This window comes from Misgurnus anguillicaudatus, chromosome 25 (assembly GCF_027580225.2).
Source record: "Misgurnus anguillicaudatus chromosome 25, ASM2758022v2, whole genome shotgun sequence".
Classification (NCBI taxonomy): domain Eukaryota; kingdom Metazoa; phylum Chordata; class Actinopteri; order Cypriniformes; family Cobitidae; genus Misgurnus; species Misgurnus anguillicaudatus.
The window spans coordinates 31,918,188-31,942,500 of record NC_073361.2 but is presented as its reverse complement, the minus strand read 5'-3'; the positions used below and the strand labels follow the sequence as shown (position 1 = coordinate 31,942,500).

General features: G+C 36.8%; 1 protein-coding gene and 2 gene segments (V, D, J or C); 1 reads left to right on the top strand and 2 right to left on the bottom strand.

The window, feature by feature from the left end:
• The first annotated feature begins 2,271 nt into the window (after window positions 1-2,271).
• LOC129425830 (Ig kappa chain V region 120-like) lies at window positions 2,272-2,732 on the top strand. The segment is given in 2 exon segments: window positions 2,272-2,323; window positions 2,410-2,732. Coding segments are annotated over 2 exon segments (375 nt in total).
• Window positions 2,733-4,012: 1,280 nt separating this feature from the next.
• LOC129425822 (Ig lambda-2 chain C region-like) lies at window positions 4,013-24,313 on the bottom strand. The segment is given in 3 exon segments: window positions 4,013-4,438; window positions 24,018-24,119; window positions 24,250-24,313. Coding segments are annotated over 3 exon segments (474 nt in total).
• Window positions 12,936-13,816, bottom strand: LOC129425819 (C-reactive protein-like). Its single transcript, XM_055181895.2, has one exon. It carries the CDS (start codon window positions 13,508-13,510, stop codon window positions 12,953-12,955), a length of 558 nt encoding a protein of 185 aa, XP_055037870.2. The 5' UTR covers window positions 13,511-13,816; the 3' UTR covers window positions 12,936-12,952.

Genomic DNA, 24,313 nt, shown 5'->3' with positions numbered 1-24,313 from the left:
TCCCTGGCACAACAACACACCACCAGTTTGAGAGCCACTGCTGTATAATGCATATTATTTTTATTAAATCATGTCTAAATAAATTAGTTGATGTGATTTGTATTATTCTGTATTTCCTCAATGAAAGATCAAAACTATGACATGTTTAGTTTGCATATGTTGCCCATCAGCAGTGCTGTATTGTCAGTTGCTGTTCATTTCAATGTTTTATGAATGATTTTGATGATATTTATTGTATTATATGTATATTGTGGACTCTTGTATATATTTGAGAGTGATGGACTGACTCATATTTATCGCTGTAATAATGTACTAGCAGAATTAAGTTTGATATTTTCTCTGCTGTATGATGGATGGCAGAAATGACTCTGTTCAATGTTAATTATAAAGCTCATTAAAGTGCATCATTGGACTGTTCTGAGAACAGCTGTCAGTGTTACACTGCATCATTTATGTAGACAGATGTATGATGAAATGTGTTTCTGAGAGTTCAGAAAGTCTCTGAGATGGTTTACAGTATCTGATGCTGTGCTTTCTATGAAATAAATTTAAATTCAGACTCTTGATGTTTTCTGGATCTGTTTGTTTCTTATACTTCACATAAAGTCTCTAACTGATGTTTCATTGAGCTGTGATATCTGTCTCACTAATGAAATAAACAAACATAACTGATATTGTTCAGCCTTTGAGTAGAGTTGTGATTAAATGTATACACACGTATAATACTTTAGTCTATATGTTTTATACTTTTATATTTTTAATATAATTTAATTATATAATTTTATTTTATAAGTACACAAGATATATTTCTGAAGTCATTGTTAAGAGGGTTTCTATATAGGTTTCCATTAATGCTGATCAGGTGAACATCTGATTGATGATTATTGACAGCTGGTCACAATAACAAGGTGATTAGTTAGATTATATAAGTGTTCCTCCTGAACGTTGTTATTAAAACATCATTAAATCTGTCAGTTTAGTGAACAAATGCTGATATTGCAGCAGATTAAGTGAAACTCAGTGTTTGTGTGGCATCACCCCATATGACAAAAGTATATTTTCAAATATCATTTTAAATACATTTCAAAATCTACAAAAAAGGGTTTCAACTGAGTCATTTCAACTTATTGTTGTTTACTACAACTTATAAAATATTGTTAAAATATGTCAACTTCATTTTATAAGTAATAAAAACTCATCACTAGTCAATATAAATAATCATAAATTGAAATGACTTAAAAATCTGACTTAATTGAACAAAAAAATTTTTTTTTTATAGTGTGCTGAAGTATATTTTGAAATCTAGTTGAAAAATAAGTATGTTAAAACATTTTTATTCATTTTGCATTGGAAGAAAAACTTTGTACGTTTCAAACCTGTAAACATAACGGGGTTGAAAACATTAAATTTAAATATCTTTTCAAATGCAGAATATACTTAACATTGAATATTTTATACTTGTACATTTTATAGTCTAATATTTTGGACAAGATTTTTTTTTTTTGCCACATGCACTGTAAAATTAGAAATTAATTTATTGTCCCTGAAATTCATTTTGAAATATGTTAATATAAGAATGTTAAAACTAAATATATTATCAAATTCAAAAATATATTCAATTAAGCTTTAATTTCAACAAAATGTATTTAATATATACTTAAAACATAATTTGTTCCAGAGAAATTTATTTTTTTGCCGTATGAGACAGGTGATGTTTTGTGGTGATGTTGTAATGGACTTTTGGATTAATTAAAAAAGTTCACAACAATTATTTACTAACTCACTGTAAAAAATGCAGCATGAAGTTAAAACAACTTGGTTTTGCAAGTCAATTTAACACACTATTTTAAGTTATGTCCTTTCATAAGTTAAGGGTTGAGATTACTTTAAAAAAGTTAAACAATTTCAACTTGTTTAAATAACATAAAATATCAAAAAGATATGTTGATTTGACAAAAGTGCACCTTTTTGATTAAATAAAACAATATAAAACTTCTGATCAAATCCTGAACTTGATCTCACCTCGTCTGATATATAAAAATGTACACAAGCTACTCATATATTTGATCACATTTGATGATATTATATTAAATTCTCAATGCTGTCAGTAGGGGGGTCTACAGCACATCTAGTTATCATGACCATGATGATCTCAAGAGGTTTAGTAAAGTCTGATCACTACTTTACATCTCATCACACGCTTCAGTGCTCTGTGTGTTTATAACAGTCTGACTTTATAACACAGTGCTGGAAAAACAACAAATACACAAAATGAATCTCTTCATCATCACCTTCATCTGGATTCTTGGAGGTTTTATTCAAGGTAACAGAAATTCATCTTTATTTGTTTAGAAAATATTTTAAATGTTAGTTTTCTTTGTTTGAACAAATTTGTTTTCTTCTCAACAGAATCCAGAGGAGTTTCTGTAACTCAGAGTAAAGATCAATCTGTTTCTGTTGGACAAACCGTCAATATAAAGTGTACAACTGATCCTGGAATAGATTACAATTATTTATTTTGGTATCAGCAGAAACCTGGAGAAACTCCTAAACTCATCATTTATGATATAACTACTCGTCATGGTGACACTTCACAGAGATTCAGTGGCAGCGGAGCATATTATGGTACAGATTTTACTCTGAGCATCAGTGGAGTTCAGACTGAAGATGCAGGAGATTATTACTGTATGAGTGAACACTATATCAGTGGTAGCTATGTGTTCACACAGTGATAAAGAGTCGTACAAAAACCTCCTTCAGTCAGACTGAACAGATACACCTGACAGATACTGCAGCTGCAGCTGCACACACACACACACACACACACACACACACACACACACACGTCATGTTGATTCCAAATCGAGGCTGTGAGGGATGGACATCCAGTACATGAGGTTTAAAACTATTGTTTTGTATCAGGATGCCAGTCAAATACAAAACTTTTTTACAAATTTCCACAGAACAAACAACATGAATAATTTCTCATGTAGTAAGCATGTTTCCTTTTTTAATTGAACATCAATATAATACAATACAATAGTTTATGATAACAATTACAGTAAGTATACATCTCCAGTTTGTATAGGTCATAAGAGTTTGACCCATGCATTATTTCTCCATTACATGAACATTTAATAACGTGTGATTGACTTGATAACAAGCTATTTACGTGATAGTTTGTTGTGCGAAGGGAAAACACCAAATAAACGCCCAAAGTTGTGTAGAAATGTTATTTAGTTAGAAATTATTTCTGCTTCTGTTTATTCAATGTGCTCAAACTTACTGGAGAAAAGAGTTTAATGTATTCATATCTTGCGTATTTTGTAATTTGTACGAGTTTGAGATTTACTTTTAGTTATAGGACTATATTAGTGTTTTAAAGAAAAACACTGAAGTAAAATTATGTTTTTTGTGTGTTTTCATGACTGAATGACCGGCATCCTGGTACAAAACAATAGGTTTAAAACGCACGCTCTGGATGTCCATCACTCACAACCTCGGTTTGGAATTAACATGGTGACAAACTGAATGACATATAGAGAGTTTGTCAGATTTCACTGCTATAGTTGTGTATTTATATATCTGTGAATGTGAGAAATAAATCTTGAATGTTGAAGTGCAAGTTAAAAACATTTCTTCATTTGATCTTCTCAAAATATTCAATATATTAATCTGACTTCTGAGATCAGACTCATTGTGAAGTGTTGAATCTGATCAAAGCTCATTTCTTCATCCATCAGTTAAACTCATCAGCGTCTCATTTCAGAGAATAAAGAGTCAAAGAGTGAAACTGAGAGTTCAACTCATATTTATATCTTCAGGATGAAGAGATTCAGTTCCTCTCAGAACAGAGCAGATGTTCATACACAAGAGTTTGAAAGATAAATATAAACTATATCTACAGATGTCTTCATGCTTCATTGAGTCAAGTTTATTTAGAAACAAACACACGAGCCAATGATCAATATACTCATTGTTCAAATTCAAAAGAAATCACAAGACAAAGAAGCAATATTTAATATTTCTTTATTAAAGCATAGAGAATGAATAAAGCAGAGACACAGAGTGTTGATGTGAGACATGAATGAGAAGAAGAGATGAGAAGAAGAGAGGATCTACTCAGAACACAGATCTTTCTTCACTTCTCCAGTGACTGTCTGACCTTCCCGACTGATCTCACAGATCACTGAGTCTCTGTTGATCCATTCTTGTTCAGTGAGAGTCAGACTGCTGCTCCAGCTGTACAGACCGCCGTCTTTCTGTAGGACTCCAGCTCTGTTCTCCTGAGATCCTGACATCTTCCCATTCACTTTCCAGCTCAGACTCCAGTCTGAAGGGAAACCATTGCTGGCCACACACATCACTGTTGCTGCCTTCTTGCTGGAAATCTCTTCACTGGACGGCGGCAGGACGATCACTTTAGGACGACTTACACCTGACATACACAGATACACAGAGAAAAAGATGAAGAAATTCAAAAGAAATCCATGATAAAATATATATTCTGTTTTTGAGTTTAATATCATATCATCAGTTAATATTATTTACTCTGTTAATGCACTACACTTATTATAATACAAACACAGTAATAATAAAATAATATTTTATATGAATATTTGTTTTCTGTGACTCAAGTGGCAGCAACAACAAGGTCATGGGTTTGATTTCCAAAATCTGTACAATATCTTGAGTGCATTATAAATCACTTAAAGCGTCTCGCAAATACATAAAAGTTTAAAATAATTTCTTGTAAGTTGTGTTTAAATGTAAAAGATGTTTAATATGATTTTATCCTATCATAGTGAAACTTTAATAAAGGTTTGTAACAGAAGTTTGTGTAAATATTCAGTCGGGTCTCACTGCGCTTGCGCGTCATTCTGTGATAAGAAATAATCATTTACAAATATAATAAAGTTACTTGTATCTTATACCAGTTTCTTGTTCGAGTGATGTTTTTAATCTCTTTATCTTGACTCATCTGAGCTTGTAGTTATTTATCAAGTTCACTTTAAAAATAATACTGAATTTATTTGGTCAGTAACAGAGACTCAAGATGTCTTCTGTTAACACGTGTTTATAAGAAGTGAGTCTGTGACGCCACACGACAAAAATTAAAGTAGCGCCGCTGTCAGACACTTGGATCTCAAAATGTGTTAATAAAGACAAATAAATTTTGACCTTGTTTTTGAAATTTTAAAAACATATTCTCAAGATTTATTTTAAAACCTGTTAAAATTAAACGCCTTAAGATAAAACACTTTAAATGACCTTCGTGTGTGAATCTGTCTATCAATAAATTTGCCTTGTCTTAATTTTCCATGTAAAAAATTATACATTTATAAATTCTTATTATTTTGACTTTCTGAAAAACTAACACATTTAATCCAGCATGATAATAATTTTAATACTGAGGTTTTTGATTTTTCCTCTTGACTATTGAATAAAAAAAAAATTGTTTATAGGACTGAATTACACTTCTTCAAAAGAAATCTCGATTTATATTCAAAATGCTTTTACTGAGAATTATAAATAATAAATACAAGTGAAATAAATGCTATATAATATGCTAAAAATGTATAATCTAAGTTAAAAATGATTTTATTATATAAGTTTTGTACTTACTGCCGACGTCGAGTCTCGTGCCGGGGCCGAATGTGTACCACAGTGATAGAAATAAAGCGAGCAGCTGTACAAAAACCTCTGAACGCTTCCCTAACTCTGACTTTATAACAAACACATCATATCACAGCAAATATTCATACATCATAGACTTGTGAAGAAGTGTAAACACATGTAACACAAGAATAAAAGTGAATTTAAAGACACATGTCTGTCTGTAGTAAAACACATTTACTGAATGTTTGAACTTTATTGAAGACACAGAGACACACAAGACATCATAAACGCTCCTGATATCTTCTCATTTAATCTCAATGTGTTATTAATCCAGACTGTATAATGTGTTTCTATGAAGATAAAGCTCTGATGTGTGTTGAGTTTATTTAAATAGACAAACACTTTGCATTATCATCACATGCTTCAGTGCTCTGAGTCTTTATAACTGTCTGACACAAACATTTTATAACACAACATCATTACAAAACACACAAACACAAATGAATTTCTTCATCGTCTTCATTTGGATTCTGGGAGTTTTTATTCCAGGTAACAGAAGTGAAAGCTTGTTGTTAAGTTGAATGTTTTTATATTTCATTAAACATCATTTTCTTCTCAACAGAATCCAGAGGAGTTACTGTAACTCAGAGCAAAGATCAATCTGTTTCTGTTGGACAAACCGTCAATATAAAGTGTACAACTGATCCTGGAATACATAGCTATGGTTTATCTTGGTATCAGCAGAAACCTGGAGAAGCTCCTAAACTCATCATTAGGGCAGCAGATGTTCGTCATGGTGACACTTCACAGAGATTCAGTGGCAGTGGATCATCTGGTGGTACAGATTTTACTCTGAGCATCAGTGAAGTTCAGACTGAAGATGCAGGAGATTATTACTGTCAGAGTGTTCACTATATCAGTGGTAGCTATGTGTTCACACAGTGATAAAGAGTCGTACAAAAACCTCCTTCAGTCAGACTGCACAGAGACACCTGACAGATACTGCAGCTGCACGCACAGACAGACAGACAGGCGCGCGCACACACCATAGATGTATTTGTCACAAGCCAGGGGCTGGCTGCTAGTAATTAAGCCACGCCCCTTCTCAACTTCCACCTCGAGGAGGTCCCCAAAACCAACCCAATGACCAGACAACAACGAGGACAGGCAAGTATAAAAAATATTCTTTATTTATTTAAATATTTAAAATGTACTGGGAATTGGGGAAAGGGAAATTAAAACTAATGGCAAGCTCTCCCCTCCAGGGGGCCACGGCCGAATGAGTGACAGAGGGTAGGGGGGGTTGCGTCGAGGAACAGGCTCCCGCCTCTGGTTCCTTCTGCCCGTGGCGTGCTCCCCTTCCGTCCTGGAGGCAGAACAAAACTTAATCAGTGTTGGTACTTTACTTTTTCTGTCCGTGTACCTGGGTGTAGCTCACGGCGCGTCGCCGTCTTTCCACACAGCTCCTTGGTTGTCGACTCATTCTCCCTTCCTGTTCTCTCTCTCCACAGGCTACAGCTGGGACACGAAGACACAGTGGATCGTTCTCACAAGGGTCTCCTCACCTATCCACCGACTGCAGCTTCTTGGTAAGTATAGATTTTCCTCCTCAACTCGTTGCTTTAGCGCTCACACTTGTTCTCTCTCTTCCTCCACAGACGACAGCTGGGACACAAAGGCACAGTGAATCGATTTCCAATTTGTTCTCTCACCTCCTCGCTGACTACAGCTTCGGGTACGTATGGTTCTCCTTCACAGCTGGCCTCCTTAGTGCTCACGTTTGTTCTCTCTCTTCCTCCACAGACGACAGCTGGGACACAGGGACACAGTGAATCGTTTTCAATTAGTTCTCTCACCTCTTCGCTAACTACAGCTTCGGGTACGTATGGTTCTCCTTCACAGCTGGCCTCCTTAGTGCTCACGTTTGTTCTCTCTCTTCCTCCACAGACGACAGCTGGGACACAAAGGCACAGTGAATCGTTCTCAATCAGTTCTCTCACCTCTTCGCTGACTACAGCTTCTAGGTAGGTGTGGTTTTCTCTTCACAGCTCGGTGTCTTGGCGTTCACGCTGGCTCTCTCTCTCTTCCCACAGACGACTGCTGGGACACAGGGACACCGTGAATCGGTTTCAATTAGTTCTCTCACCTCTTCGCTGACTACAGCTCCTAGGTAGGTGTGATTTCTCTTCACAACTCTCTCAGCACACTCCTCTTCCCTGTTGATCAACAGACTTAACAGGTTACGCTATACTTTACAGGGTGGCGGACTTACGATAGCTGGTATGCGCAATGCGTCGACTGGACAGTGGTTTCCAGGATGGCGCCGGGGACCAAACCCTCTCGGCGAGCTCGTTGGTCCAACAGAGGGGCGAGAATGTCACGCCGTCACACCGGGTCGAGCGCTGCCCTTTCCTCGATGCCCGTTGGCAATCGAAAACCGGACCGGGGCGCCCCTTCGTAGAGACCTCGGGGCAGCGGATCTCCTTCGCCTCTAACTCTGCGATGATGAAAAACACACAGGTAAGGTAGCAATGTAATTCGTAATACTCACACACCGCCAATCGTACCGCTCTTCACCGCCACTCCTAACACAAGTCCGCCAAGCGTTTGGCTGCGAAAATACTTCGGGAGGCCACTCCGTGATTTTAAGGCTGAAACACACTCACAGCATATTCATACACAAGATTATTCTAGAACCGCTTTCCTCTTCAGCGCCCCGGGGCGAGTGACTGGAGGCGGGGTACGTCTGACAAGACACAGCAATCTCACTGCAATACACACAGCACCACTTCAAAGTGAAATTTCTACATCCAAGACTCACCCACCACGCTCAGTGCACACAATAGACGCCCGTCTTCCTTCACTTCGCTCTGGGCGAGAATGTGGAGTTGGTAACACGGCCTAGTGGTTGTTTTCGTCACTGTGGCTGTTTCACACAAAGATCCTTTGGCTCACCCACCACGCTGACTCAGGGGCAGGGCCACCCGCTCTCGCTTGGAAATACTCAGAAGATATACAGGTCAAGTACATACAATTCACTTCCAATAAATGGATGTTGTTACTCACGACTATGGTGCTTTCTCCGTCCCACGCTTCCCTAGGTTGATTTCTTCCTATAATAACTCCAGCTATATAGATGAAACGGTTCTCCAGTCGCCAACACCACTTTTCCACAGATGGATACTCACGATGGCACGTTCCTTCTTCCTTTGTTTCTCTCATCCAAGGTCAGTATCCGTTTACTCTCCAACCCATAAGGTCTTCGTTATCTCCATCAACAGAAATCCAATGATGCAAAAAGAGAGAGAGCGCAAGTACAACGATCCAAATGGCGTACCAGGTGAGCCCAACTCAGCACGACGGCACACACCAACAATGGTGATAACATCAACGCCAAACTGTGGTTTAAACTGTTCTAAAATACTCTGCTGGGTGTTGCCATCGTCCAATCACCCGGCGCTCCTCTTAACAACGCACAGCTGTACGTAGTTTGGCTGATTACAGCCCTCGCGATGCTACCGGATGTCCGGTGTTTTCTCTTCCCGGTTCGGGCGGAAACATCCGGGCGGAACCAAACTTTCCCAACTTTTGGTTCCGCCCAAAAGATCGTCACTCCTGTGACATCTTCACTTTCAGATTCCATCACCTAAACAGGCTTCAGTCAGGTTTTGGGTGTTTTGTGGTTTTATACAGACTTTTAAAGAGAGGATGAGGTTTCATCTGACACCTATAACGCAAACACTGAATATATCTATATCTATATATATATATCTATATATATCAATTAGTGAATGAAATGTATTGTTTTTGGTCAATTTTGACAGCTGTTTGGGGGATTATTTACAGTATGAGGCCAAACTCTTTCTACTTTGCTGTAGGCCTACTGAAAGTCTGAATACGTTAAAGCCTACCTAATCACTGTAGCCTGAAAGATGAACAAATAAAATTTAAACCTTATGAATAAATAAGATATCTTGTAAGATACTGCATGATCCAAATATAGTATTATTTGATACATTTTTAAAGTTTTCAAATTTTGAGCATGAAATCCACGCTAAATCCACCCTTCTGATGGGATCAGTTTAATCCAGATTTTTTGGATCAAAGTGATCCAAATCCTACAAAATTTCTGAAAAACCCAAACTAAAGGTTTGATCCGGATCAAATCCAAGATTGGATTACGTGATCTAATCCGATTATGTAATCCGTTTTTTCTTTTGAAAAACCAATTTTCAAGATTTGATCCAATCCGTTATCCAAAATCCTAGCGGATTACTTTTGAAAAACCGGGCCCAGGAGAGAGCTCAGATCAAACATCACAGATCTTATGAAGTGCTTCATCATGACTGAGTCTCATTTCTTCTCTCTTCTGTCTGAAGGACGAATCAAACGTCATGAAAATAACATACAGGCATTGTAAGATTGTTGCCTTTCTGTTTGATGCTATTAGCACAGAATTGAAGACTGAATATCCTTGTAGACTCTCAGAGTCACATCTGATCATCACCCTAACATCTGACCTGAGATCAGTGGACTTCTGATCAGAAACTGCTGTCATATACTTACAGTTCTCACATGAGTCTCATCTAATGAATCTCATCATTACTGTAAACTCTTATTATCTGTCTCTTATCTGTCCTGTTATAGTCATCAGTGTTGAGTTTATCTGCTGTTTACTGACCTCTAGTGACAAACTTTATACATTAATGTTATCATTGATGATCAGTGGATGGGTTCATATGGGGGACAGAGGTTTACAGGGGTTTTTGATAGTATACAGACACTAAAATTATAAATAACACATGTGCTTTACCCCCAGGTTATCTTCATAAACACTGCTTTTACCCCGAGTAAGAAGCGTTTCACACTTGTACTGTCCTGTGGTGATCAAAGAATGGCTTTACAAAAGGGTAACACTAGGGATAACTAATCTTAACATCATGATTTGCAGGATTGAAATCTGATGGTTTATGTGCTTACTCAATTACTGATTTTTTTTTTTTTTTTTCATTTTAATCCAAAACAAAAGCTACAGATCACACCTTTAAGGACTACAAACATGGATTTTCTCTGCAGAGATGGAGTCATGTGTTTAAAAGTAATGCAAAATAATGAACTTTTATAAATTGCAATGGATTATGGGAAGAATGCATATATGACCAAATAAAGGCATCATAGACAAGATTTTAAACATTTCCAGACAGAAACACCCAGACAGCAGAGAACTGACCTGAGTAGAGACTCAAGTAGAGATTCAAAGCTTTAAAATGTTGCAAACAGCGCCATCTGTTGGTTAATAAAACACACTGTTGTTGTTGTTAAGTTGGCTTTAAAACAAAGAATGCTGTATGTTAGGTCAGGAGGACCCCTGTACCATTATTTAACATATGAATGGTATCAGTTTGTACAGCAGTATTTAACCAAAACCTACACACTTGAGAATGTTGTGACTATGTGTTTGAATCATAGCCTGTAAAAAATATGGATGTAGTTTCTGTGATGTCACCTGTAAGTTTGTGAAGAGATTTTTTAAACCAATAGTTGGTGGAGACTGCCGTCGCCATCTTGGCAGCACGTCACTGCGCATCACTCCGAAAATAGGTAAAAAGGCGGGACATGGGTGAAGCTGAGGTGACTGATTGCTGAAACCACGCCCACCTAGCTTGACTGTAGTCACAGCAGTGGCAGTTCATCTGTCACTCAACTGGCCACGCCCCTAAACGCCCTGCTAAAAAACAATAGACACCATCACAGAAATTCGATTGGGTTTATTGGTTTTATTGGGAATTTTATTGATTTAAATGGAATATGGCCCAAAACACACTACAATGTAATGGTTTTAATGGTCAAGCTAATGGTTCCTATTGGTATTTTAATGGAAACCATTAGAATTTTCTGTAATGGTTTGTCAGTGGGGCGATGCAGAACTTTAAGGCTTAATATAATTTAAACTTAGTTACAAAAATATTCACCCCTAAAAGCTATATAGACCAATAACCAGGCTGTAAACATATTTATTTCTGCTGTAAAGTTGGGCATTTTAACATGGAGATGGGATTGGCTCCATTTTCCAGTCAGTCTCTATAGTGGTCAGTCAATGAATTGCAGTTTAAGTTGCTGCTTAGTTTAAATCTATGTATAATATGAGTATTTGTTTTGTTGTTGGAATTTCTTACTTTGTATTTGTTTGAAATTGAAAGTGTTGAAATTGTGTGATTATGGGTGGTGTTTGTTTTTGATCATCCTGACTTGCATAAACTTTATTATGCCAAGAACCCCCAGATGAACCGTCTGTGAGGGGCCCCCTGCCTAATATATATATCAGTTTGTTTTATGTATAGTGAACAATTCAATTTAAATGTATTTGTAATGCAGCCAGTTTGACTATAAATCTAGTTTGACAAGAGTTTTACAAGGAAAACTGCCTTACAAACCCCATTGAGTGAAATAAAGGGGACATTAAATAAGGAGAACACACAAAAAAGACACAAAGCAAATATAAATGATTGTGAAATGTACGTAGCAAGAAATAAAAGATAAACACCTAATAAATACATTTTATAAGTTTTCTCTGCTGTTTTCTCTGAACTTCTTGGAGGCCCCCTGTGAGTCCCCGGACCCCAGTATAAAACCCCTGCTCTAGATGATAATAATAAACACATACCTTCTTTCTGTATCACTTTGGGCTAAACCTGACTGTTTTTCAGAAAATACAGTTCAACTTCAGTGACTTCATAGACAGTATAAGGTAATAACAGTATAAGTATAAGGTAATAACAGCATCTATACTGTTATATACCGTCTTTCGGATGAGACGTCAAACCGAGGTCCTGACTCTCTGTGGTCGTTAAAAATCCCAGGATGTTATTCGAAAAAGAGTAGGGGTGTGCCCCGGCATCCTGGCCAAACTTGCCCATTGGCCTACTAATCATCCCCCATAGATACAAATCATTGGTTATATCACTCTGTCTCCTCTCCACTAATAAGCTGGTGTGTGGTGGGCGTTCTGGCACAATATGGCTGCCGTCACATCATCCAGGTGGATGCTGCACATTGGTGGTGGTTGAGGAGATTCCCCCGTTCATATGTAAAGCGCTGTGAGGTCTGCAGAAAAAGCGCTATATAAATGTAACTAATTATTATTATTATTATTATTATTATTATTATTATTATAGGATCATTAAAACAGGCAATTGTCAGCATGATGTAATTTGCTATTTTTCTCCAGCACCTTTAAAATCATTTACAACTGTTTATCCAAATGATGCAAAACTACTCAAGTTGTAATGCTCAGAAAGATTTATTAGATAATTCATTTGACTCTTGATCTGTTTTAAGTCTGTTTATCATATTCATTGAAAGACATCTGAGTGTTGAATGAAAAATCATCTTGTATCTCTACCACAATGCCATATTTGACAAATTCAGCTGTGACCCAATTAATTACATTTGGCACTTTTACGGTGCTGTGTGAATATAATCCCTTGATCTCATTCGCAGTGAGAACCTCATCCCACAAGTTCACATCTGTAATTTCACCTACAAAGCTCTGCTCTGCACCAAAATCACCCAGAAATGATTCAGGATCTTGACCGAGCAACACCGTGCCACCGGGACGGATGGTGTGACCTTTTCTGTATCTCTGGTAAATAGTGCGTTGTCCATTCATCCAAGCGGCAGTGAGACCGGTCGATGAGCTCCAGGTGAAGCACAGGTGCGTCCCGAATGTAAGAGACGGCAAGTTAAAACGCACTCCCTTACTAGAACTACTAACATACAAACTTATGGTTCTGTTTGTTTCAATCCAAACATTAAGCTCATCAACATCATTAGTACGGTAGGCAAAGAGAATAACCTCTCTCTTTCCTTGCAGCTCTGTGGAGACACGCATGCATAAAGTGAAAGCTGTGAGGCTCAGGGGTTTTTCTGGAGTAATTGTAACATAGCTGTTAGCGGTCTTATGTGGAAACACAAGTATTTTATTGGCAAGACCACCTGGTAAAGAAAAAGAAGATAATTAACAAACATCACTGTACAGTTTACATCCAAAAGAGATTTATAACTGGTAAGTTACGACCCCAAAATTGTTACAATCTGAAAGGCATTCTGTCCCGTCTATGAAATCCAGATTAAAGTCTCACAAACAAATGATGATACTTAAAGCATCAAAGTTTGATTTCACATTTCAATCTTTGACATAATCTTACTCAGTCAATATTAAAGATATCAAGGTTATATTTTCACAGAGGGTTCTTTGCATTATGGTGGATGATTTTATGTAAACAAAAAAAAAAAACAACTTTAGCTGAGTTTTCACAGACTCAGTCAAATGTTGGTGGGTTTGGTATTTTGTTTACTTTATCAAATTTAAAGGATTACTCCACTTTCATTAAAGAAATCCTAATCATTTACTAACTCCCATATAGTCAAGTCAGCGCGGCCTTACGTATTACATAATCACGTGGAAAGCTAACGTGTTACATGTGAAACGCACATTTGTTGATCATTTTAAACAATAAACTGACACAAAGACATTAATTAGTATCATTTCACAACAACGTCTGAACTCTTCTCTTTCTCTACACTTGTAAACACTGGAGCGGTAGTTTTGCATACATCATCAGTGACTTTTTCACATGATAACGTATTACGTAAAGGTTTAAACGTTTTTTTCGAACGTGGATCGTTTTGCTAGATAAGACCCTTTAGACATGTTTTAGTCCTGTTTTCAACAAACATGTTTTTATGGTGATAGATAGGAAGTAATAATTATAATCTAGCAATGCACTTCAGATGATTTGCTCTTACAAAAAACACAGTTTGACTCAGGCCCGGATTGGCCATAGGGAGAACCGGGAGGATTCCTGGTGGGCCGGTCTGTTTTTTTTTTGGCCACGAGGGCCGGTGTTGTCATGCCACCGGGATGACGCGTATTTGCGGGTGATAGATGTCCCCGCCACTTTATGCACAAGTTGATTGTGTCCCGAATCCCGACCACTTATTGGAAGAATTCTTGCATTAGGGTGCATTGACATCTAAAACGCATGGGAAACGCAGGACGTGCCGCTGTCTTCTGGTTTTCAAAGCGCTTACTTGAACACGAGTTTTGTTTCAGACGCGTCTATATTGAGTGCGCTTGCCGGCCGCGCGTCTATATTTTAAATAAACTTGAGCGCGTCTTTTGAGTGCGCTTGCCGGCCGCGCGTCTATATTTAAAATAAACTTGAGCGCGTCTTTTGAGTGCGCTTGCCGGCCGCGCGTCTATATTTTAAATAAACTTGAGCACGTCTTTTGAGTGCCCTTGCCGGCCGCGCGTCTATTATATTTTAAATAAACTTGAGCGCGTCTTAATACAAACGGGCTGGCCTCTAAACGTATTTTTTTTATCCAAGTCATAGATGAATTCTCTATGAATAGTCATTATTCATCGTTTATTGCAAGAGGAACAAAAATCTATTTGATGCAAAACTCATTAGTTTCAAAAGTATATCCATGATGTTTTCTTTTTTTTAACACAATGTAGGCCTACGTTATTTAGCAATAGACATGATCTAAGTACTAAAAAAAAGATACAGATTATTTCCATTTGTTTCCAATGCATAGGCCTACTTGATAAATCTTGCTTGTGTATTGTATATCAGGGGTTTCCAAACGTTATCAACCCAACAGTTAATCTCAAGACTCACCATTTTTTAGAAATAGAAATATAGAGGAAAATACAAACACATTTGTTTCCTTTAGTTTTTGAATAAGTTTACTTTAGTAATATATGGTCTTATGGTAGGGCTGCATGATTATGGCAAAAATTATAATTGTGTACTGCATTTGCACGGAATATGAAATTATATATTTGAAAAATACAGTGAATTGCAAGGCTGCAGAGAACAGTGCACTACTGCAGACTTATACTACTGAGGGTTTAAAGATATTATTTTAATAGTCAGTCGTGAACTAAAGTGGGCCGGTCTAAGGCATGAAACTCCAGGGCTGAAAATGAGTCCCACTCCGGCCCTGGTTTGACTATAGTAAGCTTTTTTAGTCTTTAGTAAAACCACAGTAACCACAAATTTACTGCGATCTCACCACAATTATCAAATGTAAAATATGTTATGTCCAAAAATGACCCAAAAAACATTGGTACTGTGTTACTACTTGCATGAAAAAACAGAGCATGAAAAATAATGAAAAAAATCATCAATGTAATATTTCAATCTGAATTTAAAGGAATAGTCTACTCATTTTCAATATAAAAAATGTTATTACCTTAAAGGGGGAGTACATGATGTTTGAAAGCCAATGTTGATATTTGAAATCACCTAAACAAACACGCCCCTACCCCAATAGAATCTGGACCTTCTGTTGATAGACCCGCCCCACACATACGCAACCCGGCATTTGATTTGATTTATGGCGCAATAGCACTCTTGTGAGTACTTCGACTCGGCGCAGTAACACCCTCCCTCTCCCATTATGAGAGTGAGAAGGGGAGCGGACTTTTCAGGCGAGTCCAAGTACTCACAAAAGTGCTATTACGCCACAAAACGCAGCTCCTCTTCCAAATCCGCCCAGAAAAGCGCCACGCTCTACCCTGTACCACCAAACTTGCTCGTACAACCACTCGTCCCAAACAGGAAAAACGTTGATGTGTTTGGTCACCTCCAACTTTGGGCCCTATTTTAACGATCTAAGCGCATTGTCTAAAGCGCACAGCGCAACGTCTAAATGGGCGTGTTTTTGCGCCGAGCGCATGGTCGAAAAGGGTTGGTCCTATTGTAATGGGAGTATTTTGGGCGTAACGTGCAGTAAACCAATGAGAGTCACAGCTCTCATTCCCTTTAAAAGCAAGTTGCGCTGGCGCTATAATCCCTATTTAGATGACGGACTTTGTAAACTGAAAAACTAAGCGGAGGTAGAAGATCCCCAGTTTAAGATTAATGTTAAATAATTGTGTTGTTTTTCCCTTATATTGAAATTGTTATTTTTTTATTAAAACCTTTAAAACCCGTTTTCTTTTAGTCATGGAAGTAAAAAGCAGGCTTGTAATTGCTTTAAATGTATGGCTATCCAATATCATCAAAAAATAATTTACAAGTATGTAAGATAAGGTTTGTACTCTAAAAATACTTTATTTGTAACAAACAGGAGATAAAGAAATTACAAACGGCTCTCCTCACGTTTCAGCACTTTGGACAGCGTTTTTTTTAGCAAAGAGTTTTTTTAAGCATTACTTACAAATGTTTCTCATCTCGCCATATCCACAGGTACATCATATACAATAAATCCGTGAGGTAGCATTAAAAAAAAAAAAACATGTAAAAACAGACGCATTTGTTTAAATCAAAGCATTTATTTACTTATAAGGCTGCAGGTAAAGCAGCTCTTTGCGCCTTCTAACGTCTCATAATCAGTCTTCATTTATAAATATGTCCAAGAGACTCAATAATAATCTCTTAAATTCAATCCTTTAATCTTTCATATTTAAAAGCATTTTTGTGCTGCTGCGCATTTATGTACTTTGTGATAAGCAAACCCGCGTTGTCCTCCCGTTTATAGGCGCATATTACTAATGCGCTCTTTAAATAACATAAAACATATTGCGCCATTGACTTTAGACTTTAGACCAGGTTTTTGTTGGTCAATGGCGTAGTCTATTTTAGTTGCTTCAAAATAGCAACGCGCCAACAATGCGCCTGAACACACCTCGTTTTTCAGACCAGAACGCCCATGGGCGCAAAGGGGGCGCAAATGCATTTGCTATTTAAACAACGCGGCGCTAAACGTGAAAATTAGGGTGGAAACTAGCGAAAGACACTTGCGTCGCGCATTGCGCTGCATTGCGCCGGGTGTAAGATAGAGCCCCATATCTCTAAATGGTACCATTGAATGAATGGGGCTAAGCTAAATGCTATCGAAGTGTCGCAGCGCGCTCCAGCGCTTACGTGCACACACACAGATGATAGAGGGATGTATCAACTCTTCTTAGTTAAGGTAATAACATATTTTAATATTGAAAATGAGTAGACTATTCCTTTAACCCTCTATGGCATGACTTTTTATTTTTTGGGGAAAAAATATTTCACCTCACTTTTTGGGAGCTTGGGGGTCACTGATAAAATATCCATCATACAATTTATCCCCCCACCACCCCTGACTCAGAATTTACTTTGTTGCCTCAGGGCAACATTGTGCTACAATGGTATAAAAACACCAAGGTTTTTTATATGCAGGTTTTCCATCCATGAAAGTTTGTGAATCTGGGAGGAAAAATTCAAGGCCCTGGGAAGTTTTTGAAAATATACATACATAATTACAGGTCATTGAATGTATTTTATGCAAGAAGATTTCTGGTAAAAAAATCCATATTATTCCCTGTGTAGTGTAGGATAATATCATACATTTCTAGCCTTTTAAGCACACGTGCTAAACTGTTCAGTTTAAATGCTTATATCTTCTGTATGCGAATGTTGATTCATACCAAAATGCTTTTTTGCATAGTTGTGTTTGACACTTGAAAACGTCTCGGGATACGTATGTTACTGTTGTTCCCTGAGAAGGGAACGAGACGCTGCGTCTCCCTTGCCATACTTCCTGCGTCCCTGTAACGTCGTCAATATTTCAGATAGCGATATACTTCCTGGCACCTGCGTCACCCTGTCTTTGTTGTTTAGCCTCACCATTGGTTGAATTTGATATACACATTCAGACGCACTTACCTCTAGAGGCGTCCCCAAAGTGTCACTGCAGTGACGCAGCGCGAGTTCCCTTGAAAGGGAACTGTAACAATGTATCTGTAACCTTGTTCTCCCTTGAAATATGTCCCCACATTTAGACTCTGAATTTGAGGGTATTGGACCTGGAAAGTCCTTGAAAGGTCCTTGAATTTGACGTTAACTAAGGTGTGGGAACCCTGTATATGATAAATATATGCATTAGAAAAAAAAAACATCAATCACAAATGATTATAGCCAAACATGAACACTACTAATTGTAACTAACACTGCATGTGTTAATGTTTTCCACATTTACATATAAACATATAAACCAACAAATGTGTGCATGTGTTTGTGTGTGTGTTTGTGTGTGCGTGCGTGCATGTGTGTGTGTGTGTGTGTGTGTGTGTGTGTGTGCGTGTTTTTATGTGTGTGTTATGCATCATTTTGGGATGATTTTGCCTGAATAAAAGTGGTCTAACTGCACAATGTTGCCCATAAAACTAATTAGTCATGTTTGTGATTAAGTGGAATCATTTGTGATTGATGTTTGTTAGAGTTAAACTTTCTAATGCATATCTTATCAGATAAAAAACCTTGGTGTTTTAGTACCCTTATAGCACAACGTTGCCCTGGGGCAACAAACAAAAAACACGGTCTTAGTATGAAAATAAAAACAAAGAAAGTCTTCAGACAATCAAACATACTTCTTTACATACTGATGCACATACACATATTTTTTTCTGTAAAATTATTTAAATTTAAAAATGTTAAAAAGTGATATTTATCCTGGCAATTGGTGGCACTGCATCCCATGTGGCTGTGCTTCCAAAAGCATGGCTCCACCCCCAAAACAAAAGGTCACAACCACTCCAGCCCCTCATTTCATTGGAGAGACATGTCAGGTGATATTATACATATATTTTTTTTTATACAAAAATTAAAGTGTCGGTGTGAGGCTCAAAAAGGTAGTATGTTGCCTGAGGGCTGATTTTAAACAATTTAACCACCAAAAAGTGCTAAAGTGAGCAAAGATCAGAACTCTTTATGTATAAACGTGAGAGATAGTTGTGCTACTGTGTCTCATACTGTAGTCCACTAAAACACATCCGACGAACAAAGCACCGAAAAACAACATCATTTTCACTTTATGTGGAGCGATTGTTTATGCTACATCTTCTTCCTGAAGTGCCATTTGGAATTTGTCCTCATCTGTGTGTGTGTGTGCGTGTGTATAAGTGCAAAAGTGCATACATGGAGAGACGCATTTCAAAAAGTGAACAATCTTTCTGTTCTTGACAGGACACATACAAGCAAAATGATCTCAAGACACCACAGTATTTATTTTCTAATTTATAACATTTGTTTAAGTTGTTTGCCAATAAACAACATGGCAGAAATTGTCCTTGTCTTAATTCATGTATAATGCTGAAAAAATCTAGGCATGTCAGAATTAAAGTTATGCCGCTTACATAATGTAGCCTTTTTTAATGTTTGATGACAAGATAGAGACTTAAGAAAAATTATGTAGACTAATAATATAAGTTTAATGCCCTAATGATCAGCCTACTTATTTGTATGTCCAACAGCTGACATGGAACGTTATTAACTTTTTTTTTATTTAAAGAAAATATAAGCAAAAAATTAGTTTTTGCAATAATCTGTGAGCACTGTAAGCATGTTTTCCATGTTTTTTTGTCTTTTGTAAATGCACTTTGTTTTGATTTGTTAGCTTGAAGACAAATACTTTCCTTTTTACTACTGCTTTACATCTCATCACACGCTTCAGCGCTCTGTGTGTTTATAACAGTCTGAGTTTGTGTGTTTAACACAGTGGAAACCAACAAATACACAAAATGAATCTCTTCATCATCAACCTCATCTGGATTCTTGGGGGTTTTATTCAAGGTAACAAAAATTCTTCTTTATTTCTTTTTTAGAAAAAAAAATAACTCTTGGTTTTCTGTTTTGAACTAATTTGTTTTCTTCTCAACAGAATCCAGAGGAGTTACTGTAACTCAGAGTAAAGCTCAATCTGTTTCTGTTGGACAAACCGTCAATATAAAGTGTACAACTGATACTGGAATAGCCAGCAATGGTTTATCTTGGTATCAGCAGAAACCTGGAGAAACTCCTAAACTCATCATTAAGTATATTAGTTCTCGTGACGGGGACACTTCACAGAGATTCAGTGGCACAGGAACAGTTTATGGTACAGATTTTACTCTGAGCATCAGTGAAGTTCAGACTGAAGATACAGGAGATTATTACTGTCAGAGTAGACACTATATCAACAGTAAAGATGTGTTCACACAGTGATAAAGAGTCGTACAAAAACCTCCTTCAGTCAGACTGCACAGATACACCTGACAGATACTGCAGCTGCACACACACACACACACACACACACACACACACACACACACACACACACACACACACACACTCTGGTTTCCATGTTTTGTGGGGACATTCCATAGATGTAATGTTTTTTATATGGTACAAACTGTATATTTTATTCCCAGACCATAAACCCAACCATCACAGAAAATTTTCTGCTACTTTAAATTTTCAAGAAACATCATTCTGTTTGGTTTATAAGCTTGTTTCCTCATGGAGACATCAAAATGTCCCCACAAGGTCACAAAAATACTGGTATTCCTATCTTTGTGGGGACAATTGGTCCCCACAACGTGATAATTACCAGGTACACACAAACACACACACACACACACACACACACACACACACACACACACACACACACACATGACATGTGCACATAGTTGTTATTCATTGCCTCAATGTTTTAACCCTAAGAGCCCTAAGGTCATTTTTACAATGTATTGTCCGTCTGGTTTTATTTTCTTAAAAAGCTTGTAAAACATCAACCCTGTAGTGCACAGACAATCTACAAACATCTTTTTTTTCAGGACAAGTTGGACTGTCAGAATATGTGTGTTGTATTGATGTCACATGAATGTAAAATAAGTTATGGGACCATAAAGACAAATAAAAAAATAAAACAGAAATTGAATCAATTATATATTTATTGTAATCACACACAAAATATTAAAGCTAAGCATTTTTCCTCTGTAAAACAGTTGTCTCATGTCTTTGGAGTCCTTGAGCACAGAAATGAACATTATAAATTATACAGATCAAAAATTATTTACATTTTTACAAAAAAAGTCCAGGCGCTTTCAATACATTTATTGATGCAAAGCCTCAAGCCACATGCGTGATGACGCACACATGCGTCATGACGCACACATGCGTGATGACGTACACAAACAGAAAGCATCAGTGGACATTGTAGCATTTAGCTAGCGGTAAACCCGATAGAAAAATCGATAAATTATGGACATCAAGTGGATACATCTAGGATGTAAGAGTTTGGATGCATTGCTGAACAACTCCGAAAAGAGGGACAAGTTTCAGGCTGGATAAAAAACTTTCTGTAAAAGCTAGAAAGACACCAAATATATCCCCGTGATGGCTAACTCGTCAGCTATTAGCAGAAAAAAACGGTAAGAAGCTACGTTTTACGGTTATTAAGTTATTTAAATATGAATCAGAGGTGCCGTTTTCAATCGTCGACGATTGATTAGGTTTCTGAGGGTTAAAGCTCAGTGAGCTTCATGACTTTGATGAGATAAAAACTGCTCAAGATGTTTAGTGAAGAAAAACATTAAGAAGAGTCGGACACAACTGAATGAGTCTGTGATCATCATATAAATAATACAGGTCAAGTGTTCATCAAATGATTCAATTATTCAATGTGTTCATTGTCAGTGGAAACTGAACCGATTCATTTCAGAGAGTCAAAGAGTGAAACTGAGACTCATATTTCCATCATCAGATTTCTGTTCCTCTCTGTACAGAGCAGATGTTCATACACTTACATGAGTCTGATGTCTCTGTTACACCACAAACATCAAATAAAGCACTTGTTTCATCATTTATCTGCAGATGTCTTCATGCTTCATTGAGTCAAGTTTATTTAGAAACAAACACACGAGCCAATGATCAATATACTCATTGTTCAAATTCAAAAGAAATCACAAGACAAAGAAGCAATATTTAATATTTCTTTATTGAAAAGCATAGAGAATGAATAAAGCAGAGACACAAACTGTTGATGTGAGACATGAATGAGAAGAAGAGATGAGAAGAAGAGAGGATCTACTGAGAACACAGATCTTTCTTCACTTCTCCAGTGACTGTCTGACCTTCCCGACTGATCTCACAGATCACTGAGTCTCTGTTGATCCATTCTTGTTCAGTGAGAGTCAGACTGCTGCTCCAGCTGTACAGACCGCCGTCTTTCTGTAGGACTCCAGCTCTGTTCTCCTGAGATCCTGACATCTTCCCATTCACTTTCCAGCTCAGACTCCAGTCTGAAGGGAAACCATTGCTGGCCACACACATCACTGTTGCTGTCTTCTTGCTGGAAATCTCTTCACTGGACGGCGGCAGGACGATCACTTTAGGACGAGTTAAACCTGACATACAGAGATACAGAGAGAAAAAGATGAAGAAATTCAAAAGAAATCAAATAAATCCATAATAAAATATATATTCAGTTTTTGAGTTTAATATCTTATCATCAGTTAATATCATTTACTCTGTTTATGCACTACACTTATTATAATACAAACACAGTAATAATAAAACAATATTTTATTTGAATATTTATTTCCTGTGACTCAAGTGAAGCAACAACAAGGTTTGATTCCCAAAATCTGTACAATATCTTGAATGCATATTAAAGCGTCTCGCAAATACATAAAAGTTTAAAATAATTTCTTGTAAGTTGTGTTTGAATGTAAAAGATGTTTAATATGATTTTATCCTATCATAGTGAAACTTTAATAAAGGTTTGTAACAGAGGTTTGTGTAAATATTCAGTCGGGTCTCACTGCGCTTGCGCGTCATTCTGTGACAAGAAATAATCATTTACAAATATAATAAAGTTACTTGTATCTTATACCAGTTTCTTGTTCGATCTATGTTTTTAATTTCTTTATCTTGACTCATCTCAGCTTGTAGTTATTTATGAAGTTCACTTTAAAAATAATACTGAATTTATTTGGTCAGTAACAGAGACTCAAGATGTCTTCTGTTAACTCGTGTTTATAAGAAGTGAGTCTGTGACGCCACACGACAAAAATTAAAGTAGCGCCGCTGTCAGACACTTGGATCTCAAAATGTGTTAATAAAGACAAATAAATTTTGACCTTGTTTTTGAAATTTTAAAAACGTATTCTCAAGATTTATTTTAAAACCTGTTAACATTAAACGCCTTAAGATAAAACACTTTAAATGACCTCCGTGTGTGAATCTGTCTATCAATAAACTTGCCTTCTCTTAATTTTCCATGTGAAAAATTATACATTTATAACTTCTTATTATTTTAACTTTCTGAAAAACTAACACATTTAATCCTGCATGAAAATAATTTTAATATTGAGGTTTTTGATTTTTCCTCTTGACTATTGAATAAAAAAAAAAAAAAATTGTTTATAGGACTGAATTACACTTCTTCAAAAGAAATCTCGATTTATATTCAAAATGCTTTTACTGAGAATTAAAAATAATAAATACAAGTGAAATAAATGCTATATAATATGCTAAAAAATGTATAATCTATTAAAAATGATTTTATTATATAAGTTTTGTACTTACTGCCGACGTCGAGTCTCGTGCCGGTGCCGAATGTCCACCACAGTGATAGAAACAAATCGAGCAGCTGTACAAAAACCTCTGAACGCTTCACTAACTCTGACTCTGACACAAACACATCATATCACAGCAAATATTCATACATCATAGACTTGTGAAGAAGTGTAAACACATACAACACAAGAATAAAAGTGAATTTAAAGACACATGTCTGTCTGTAGTAAAACACATTTACTGAATGTTTGAACTTCACAATATTGAAGACACAGAGACACACAAGACATCATAAACGCTCCTGA

Coding starts and splice junctions, on each gene's coding strand:
- LOC129425819 (XM_055181895.2), bottom strand. CDS start 13,510: ATGCGTGTCTCCACAGAGCTGCAAGGAAAGAGAGAGGTTATTCTCTTT.